General features: G+C 43.1%; 1 protein-coding gene across 3 annotated transcripts in view; it reads right to left on the bottom strand.

Annotated features, from left to right (window-relative positions):
• The window catches only part of pdlim5a (PDZ and LIM domain 5a), a 237,926-nt gene that overhangs the window by 86,289 nt on the left and 143,795 nt on the right, over positions 1 to 7,842 (bottom strand). The window contains exon 5 of one of the 3 annotated variants that reach the window (XM_048595832.1): positions 1,737 to 2,224. In XM_048595832.1, the coding sequence (XP_048451789.1) occupies positions 1,737 to 2,224 (488 nt within the window). The remainder of the gene's footprint in view (positions 1 to 1,736; positions 2,225 to 7,842) is intronic. The other 2 variants (XM_048595842.1, XM_048595848.1) reach the window with 2 other exon arrangements.

Raw genomic sequence — 7,842 nt, 5'->3', positions numbered from 1 at the left:
TCCAGCTCTACACCTTGTTATTTCAGGCTAGGGTAGTCTTGTAACACTGATAAGAGTATACGGAGATTAAAATTGGGTCAATCCCTTCCACAAAAATCAAATCACAAGAGACTTTTCTTAAAAACAAGTGCCTGAAACATAGGTTCACAACAAATCACACAACTCAATGTGAAATTTAGTCAATTTTGAAGACAGCAGCCCTGATGGTATGACTTTTTTTTCAAATGACACATCCCAAGTTTACTTAAGAGTTAACCTCAGTTAAATTTGAATTTAATGAAAGGTTTATTCCTATGAAGCCATTAATTTTATCTGTGCATTTAGTTTAGATTCTGAAAGCAGGCCAAAAACTATAGCTACGTTAGCAGGTGTAACATTTGCGGCTAAAATTACCCAGATCAGACTATACTTGGGGATCAAGGCAGTTATTCCTGCACTAATGTTACACCAGCATCAAATTCTCCCTTTGCTAAGCAGATTTTTATTGCACAGAACAAACATCTGAGAACAAGATGTGAAAGTACAGAGAAGTTAAACTCTTCAGAAAATGTTGTCTTGGGAATCTCCAATATGATTTTAAAAAAGACATCAGATCCTAATGCTTCACCAGAAGAGTTTTTTGTTTTTTTTTTGTGTGTGCACTTAAAGTCGATCTAACAGTCAACAGGAAAATTACATTTCAAATGCTTTTCTCCGCCACCCTGGCCAAAGGATTCTGCAAGCGTTTCCAAGTTTGCTTGAGGGGTCAGTATATGGGAGGTCTGGCAGAAGCAAGTATGTGCAAGCAAACCAGACATGAAGGGAATGCTTTGCAACTTCCAAATGCTTAAGTTCACAACCCAGTTTCACCTGCCACTCCAGGAAATCAAGTGAAGCAAAGTTACAGAAACATCAAATCGTACAATGAAGGAGGAGGCCATTTGACACACCATGCCCATATGGCATGGCACAGTGGTCAGCACTGCTGCCTCACAGCGCCAGGGACCTGGGTTCAATCCCACCCTTGGGCGACTGTCTGTGTGGAGTTCGCACATTCTTCCCGTGTCTGCGTGGGTTTCCTCTGGGTGCTCCGGTTTCCTCCCACAGTCCAAAGATGTTCAGGCTAGATGGATTAGCCATGCTAAATTGCCCAAAGTGTTCAGGGACGTGTACATTAGGTGGGTTTACAGGGGAATGGGTCTGTGTGGGATACTCTGTGGGTTGGTGTGGATTTCTTGGGCTGAAGGGCCTGTTTCCACACTGTAGGGATTCTATGATAGCTCCTTAAGAGACCTACTTCACTTTACTTTCTCCATTATCTCACAACATTTTCCTTTCTGACTACACATCCAATTCTCAAATTGGTCTTAGTTTAGAAGAGGAAATTTCATGTAACGAAAAACTTACATGCACTGACAATAATGAAATCCAGGCAAGTTCTGGGATGTATTTGGGATAAAGTGCGAAATACAAAATGTTTTAAACGCCTGGCCGACTGAGGTAAATCAATATTTGCAAATACTGTTTCATTAGGTTAAAAATGTTTTCTTAAAAAATATATCACTTGTGCTTCTGTGACAGTTTTATGAACCAAAATACAGAGATGTTGAGGCACCTCAACTAGTCTCTTGTTGCTTTGGTAATGAGTGCCCACGTCCTGGATTACAAATGGAATTCTCCTCAGGTCACCCGAGAGCGAGATGTGTCTGCTGCCTGCTTCCTAGGCCGTTCTAGAAGGTTCGCAGGAAGTGACCTACCCATTCTGCTGCTTGACATCGCTCTGCCCCTCTCTCAGTCCTCTCTTCTGTCCCTCTGCCACCTCATGGGCAGTGTCAGAGGAGTAAAGGTTTATGGGCGTGTTGTACGCCTTGGACTGCCGTGGGACATTAATGGATGAGGTTATTTTCGGTTTAGCAGTGGTGACCGGTGGCGTGTGCCCATTGACACCAGCTTTGAAACTGGCATGCGTTTGCTGTGGAGATGCAACAGGCACTGATGGTGGGGGAGCGGAATTATTGAGAGTGGATGCCAGTGATGGAGGCGGAGGCTGAGTGATGGGTGATGAAGCTGGGGAAAAGGCTGCAGGCTGGGGTGATGCAGATGTAGGCGTGACCTTTGGAGACGCTGAGGCTCCAAAAGGACGGGCCGTCATATTGTAGGCCGAGCTGGATGCAGATGGGAACTTTGGCGCCAGAGGAGCAACAGATGCAACAGGCATAGTATGTGTTATTTCCCGGGGCTCGTCCTGAGCAGAATGGGATGGAAGAAAGAAAAATACAAGTTACACACACACAAAAATGACATGCAAACAAAAGAAACCCATGCTTCATATTTGTCCTTTGGGTGTGTTCTCAGAAACCTCATGATGGGTAAAGCAAGTTTTGAAAGATTTGTTGAACAGAGATTGAACAGTTTAGGTTTTGCTATACTCTCTGGAGTTTAGTAGGAAAATGGAGTTGAGGCCAAGATGAGATCAGCCCTGATTGTTTCAAATGATAGAACAGGCTTGCTGGGCTTGATGATGCCTACTCCTGCTCCTAGTTCTTACATCCTTATGATAAAATACTAACAATAATCACAGCTCCCCGAAAGCAATGGAAAACCCGAGAAATCTGTCCCCAATATGAGTATTTTCAATAATCTTAATTATAATGGCTAAGTGGATAATTTCTCATGAATCACTTAAAGAGGAAACAGTTATTGACTGCAAATTTCAAAAATGGAGTTGAATGGGTAACTGTTTGGAAAAGGTATTAACGAACATGGAGCCAAGATGGGTTGGCGAGTTTAATATTCGGATTAGCTGTGATGCAACTGAATGAGGGAGTAGGCTCGGGGAGGCTAAAATGATCATTGGTGAACCAATGTAAAAGAGGCAAGAAATGATGCCTTAAGAGTAGTTAATGGAATGACTCTGCAGCATATACAAATATAGCACAAAAGTGATACCCCCTTTACCTGAAAACTAAATTATAATGTCCTTAAAAATATAAATTGTATACCTGTAAACAGACCACTGCACCGCGCTCACAGTAACAGATTCTGATCAAAGCAAGAATTGAGGGAGAGTAGGCAAAAAAGGAGGGAGCTGATTTTTGAAATAATTTAATTGAGATTTTAAGTGTAATTAATTTTGCTGCAGTGACAACTCAGTTCTGAAACTTAGTTGTGGTTCAGCCAGTCCAAATCACAAAGTCTGAATTGGAACCAGGGGAACACCGGTCATTAAAAAAACAGCATGTCACATTAAGACTAGCACAGGTTTTCCATGAGAACACACCAAAAGATTGCAGGCACCTGCCTAAAACCCATTTCAGTCTGGCATGCGAGAAGGTTCACCCACAGCAGACAGTTTGTACGCCACCAGCTAGTATCCAGTACTGCTTCCATGTCACATTGAAACTTTAACATGTTACTAAAATAAATCAGACCTTACTGATGGCAGCAAAATACCAGTCCCATTGAATAAAAACCAAAGTTATGAGGAAGGGTCACTGGACCCGAAACGTTAACTGTTTCTTCCTTCACAGATGCTGCCAGACCTGCTGAGCTTTTCCAGCAACTTTGTTTTTGTACCAATCCCGTTTACTCTGGTAGAATGATAATTCAATAAATACCACACAGTTAAACTTCTTGTGACAAATACACCTCTCCAGGAATTTTTTTAAAAAGTATTATTTTGGACAGTGGCTAGGAAGCTTAAAAACTTGTCACTAAGAGTATTGGACAAATGGACAGACCGCTGAAATGACAGAACAGTCAATAAAAATTCACAATCACTCTTGGGCAGGAAGCAAGTCTGGCAATTCTTTTCTGGAAAAAATGAGTCACATCAGACTCAAAACATTAGCTCTGTCGCTCTCTCCACCAACATTGCCAGACCTGAGATTTTCTCCAGCACTGTCTGTGCTTGTTTCTTGCATTTACAAAGCCCTTTGCTCATACAGCTCTTTGCACAGACTCAGTCCTCAAGTGCTGCACAGCCAGGAGGCATTTCCAAAGCATGGTCAGTGTTGCAGTACGCAGCAAGTTTCCACAAAGTGTTAATAATCAGGTGACCAGCTTTGCAATTACACAGTGGAGGTGCGGGGGTAAGGGGTGGGCTGTTTCAGTAGCTCCTTACACCGTCAGGGCAGGCAGGAAACGATGGCCAAAAAGAAAAATCACACTCAATTTTCACCGTTTGTTCATGACCTAGCAAAGACAAAATTCAATTCTGCTGAATCCAATGAACATAATCCCACTTCCAATGAAAGAGAGTTAACCCAACACACATTCAGTAAAACTCTCCTCAGTGTTTGTTTCAATAGTTTGCAGCAAATCCAGCACCTTAATGCGATTAACATGTAGCTGCAAGTTTCGGAGCTGATTCAATGTTGAATTGCAACGCAGCTCAAAAACTTGGGCTCAGACAAAAAGCTGAGGGGAAGGTGCAAGGAGGAATTAGGAAAATTAAAAAACAGTGGCTGTCCCCTGAGGCAGGGGGCAGCTGTAGAAAGGGAAAGGCGGTGGGGGGGGGGCAATGTTATATTACAATGTAAAAGACCCCATTTAGATCAGTACATTTAGTTCTGGATAAATCAGACCCAGGAAGGATATACCGACCCAAGGAGGATTAAGCAGCATGATATCAGTGATTAAAAACACTTAAACATAAGGTCGCAAAGATTTAAATGTCCTTGCATTGAGGAGATTAAGTGAGAATGAAATTCAGAAGTTTTATTGTTGTTGTGTACAGTTCTGGTCACCACACTACCAGAATGATGTGGATGCTTTGGAGAGGGCACGGAAAAAGATTTACCAGGATGTTGTCTGATATGGGGGATTTTAGCTATGAAGAAAGATTGGATAGACTGGGTTTACTGTTTTCACTGGAACACAGGAGGTTGAGTCGCAACCTGATAGAAGTTTATAAGATTGCACTCTGTCCATGCCATTCACAAAGTATGAGGCTTTTTCCCCGGGTGGAGGGGTCAATTACTAGGGCACACAGGTTCGAGGTGTGAGGGTGAGGGGGAGCAGTTTAAAAGAGATGTGTGAGGCATGTTTTTCACACAAAGCGTGGTGAGTGTCTGGAACACGTTGCCAGAGGAGGTGGTGGAAGCAATCACAATAGCAGCATTCAACAAACACCTGGATGAATACACGAATAGGAAGGGAACAGAGGATATGGATCTTGTAGGTGAAGATAGTTTTAGCATGGAAGGGCAAAATGTGTTGGCACAGGCCTGGTGGGCCGAAGGGCCTGTTCCTGTGCTGTATTGTTCCTTGAAGTTGTTGAAAGAATTGATCCCATTTCCTCATTGGGTTAGGGTAGGGGGAGAGGGAGTGGAAACCAGAATTTAGTTTGGTGGTGCGACGGGGACCTTAAAATTGGATCCAGGCTATTCAGGTGATGCCAAGAAGCAATTCTTCAAAAAGGGCAGTGCGAATCTGTAACTTTTCCTGAAAATCTATTAAGGCTGGGCATCAATTAAAACTCAAAAAAGATAGCTTTTGCTTGGGATAATTAAGAATTACAGAACCAAGGTGGGTTGGTGAAGATGGATTACAGATCAGTCATGATCTAATTGAATAGCAAAGGCTCAAGAAATGAATGGCCTCCTCCTGTTGCTCTGTTCTGATTTTCCAAATGTCATTAATTTGGAATTGCAGATTTGGTTTTATCCCTTGCAACATTAAACCAAACTTCAGTGCAAGATACAAAATAAAAAGGTAAAGCCACTCTTGCCTTACCAGATCATAGGACTGACCTCTCATTAGAGAGAAAGGTGACTGGTGGTGGTTTAACCCAAGGATCACCACAACTCAGGTATACGAAGAGGTTGACAGGGAGAGCCCTTCATGGTAATCTCAGCCAGTGTGGGAACCAAACTCATGCTATTGGCATTACTCTGCGTCGCAAACCAGCTGTCCAGTCAAATGAGCCAACTGATGCAGGAACAAGAGTAGGCCATTCAGCCTGCTGAGCTTTGCTTTTATTCATTCACAGGATGTGGGCATCGCTGGCAAAGTCAGCATTTATTACCCACTCCTTACTGCCCAGTGGGCAGTTATGAGCCAACCACATTTGTTGTAGGTCTGGAGTCACATGTAGACCAGACTAAGCAAGGATGGCAGATTTCCTACCCTAAAAGGACATGAGGGATTTTAAACGTTACTTGGTACTATTCTGCCAGCCTTTGAACTCCAGATTTTGATCAAATTCATTGTATTCACTGGAATTTAGAAGAATGAGGGCATCTCAGAACCATAAAATCCTGATCGGACCGGACAGGCTAGACGCAGGAAGAATGTTCCCGATGTTGGGGAAGTCCAGAACTAGGGTCACAGTCTAAGAATAAGGGATAAGCCATTCGGGACTGAGACAAGGAAGAGTTTCTTCATACAGAGAGTGTGAACCTGTAGAATTCTCTCCCACAGGAAGCTGTTGGGGCCAGTTCATTGGATATATTCAAGAGGGAGCTGGGTGGCCCTTACACCTAAAGGGATCAACGGGTATGGGGAGAGGGCGGGAATGGGACACTGAGATTGCATGATCAGCCATGATCATATTGAATACTGGTGCAGGCTCGAAGGGCCGAATGGCATACTCCTGCTGCTATTTTCTATGCTCCACTATTCAATTAAATCGTGGTCAATCTGATTGTGGTCTGAACTTCTCTTTCCTGTCCTCACCCAATGTCCTCTGACTCCTTGTTAATAAAAGGATTTATCTACTTCTGCCTTAGAAGGACTAAATGACCCCACCTCCAGAGCTAGCCAGGGAAGAGGGCTCTGCCAACATTTCTCCACAGCTTTGCAACTTTGAATGGACAGTTCTGTGGCTAGCACTCCTTCCCCAGGTCTGGAAGCCACAGGTTCAATCCTCGCAGCAAAGACCCTATCGAAAAGCCAGGGCAACATGTCAAGCATCGGGGGCTGAGGGAGTGCTACATTGTCAGGGAGCGCTACATTTCAGTATCCCATAATCAGAGAGGCTCCGCCTGCCCTCTTAGGGAAAAGATCCCATTGCAATATTTTCAGGGCAGTGCGTTCTCCCCAAATGTCCTACCCTGAATTTATCAAAACCCTCCCCCCCACAAAAAAAACAAAAATAAATCATCAAATCACTATCATGGGGCAGTTTGTAGGAGCTCGCTGTGTTTTTAAAAACTGTGTCCTCCAGTTCTAATCTCCCCCACAAGGGGGAGCATCCTCTCAGTATCTGCCTAGTACTTTTGTGCTTCGATCAATAAGTTAAAATATTGCTACTCTTAGACCCATGAGAGCTCACATAAAGACTACGTTCCGCCAAAATCCTAGACAAAAAGGAGACAGAGAGGGTAGGTAATGCTTCAAAGTCCACAGGCAGAAAACCAAAATTTCTATTCTTATTTACAGAGAAAAAAAATTCACCTGCAACTTGGTTTCCCACAGATTTTATTGAAAACTTCTGGAACTTATTTTTTCCCCCTATTTAAATTTGGAACCAGACTAAAGATACCGCTGCAGACTTATAGGCTTGGATCCACACATCTACGGGGAAATATACACCTACTGTCAAAAATCATTCCTGCCCCACAGCAGCACTGTGCAGAATGTTCTCATTACAAACCAATTTTCCAGATATGAATCACTTGACGTTCTACACAATCTGCTTCACACAATGAAACATTCATCAACCCAAGTATTGGCTCTCAGTGCCTACATTTAAAAAAAAGTCATCAATTAAAAATTTTCTTTATTGAAAATAAAACAGCCAGAGACTTGGAACAAAGTGGGAACGTGGATAGAGCAGCAGTAAGGGAATTAAATATTCAGGCGGATTCCCTCTTTTGCAACTTTGAATGGACAGTTCTGTGGCTAGCACTCCTTCCCCAG

The sequence above is a fragment of the Rhincodon typus genome, chromosome 1 (assembly GCF_021869965.1).
Source record: "Rhincodon typus isolate 14 chromosome 1, sRhiTyp1.1, whole genome shotgun sequence".
NCBI lineage: Eukaryota > Metazoa > Chordata > Chondrichthyes > Orectolobiformes > Rhincodontidae > Rhincodon > Rhincodon typus.
Note: the sequence above shows the minus strand (reverse complement) of the source record. Positions and strands in the feature narration are given on the sequence as shown.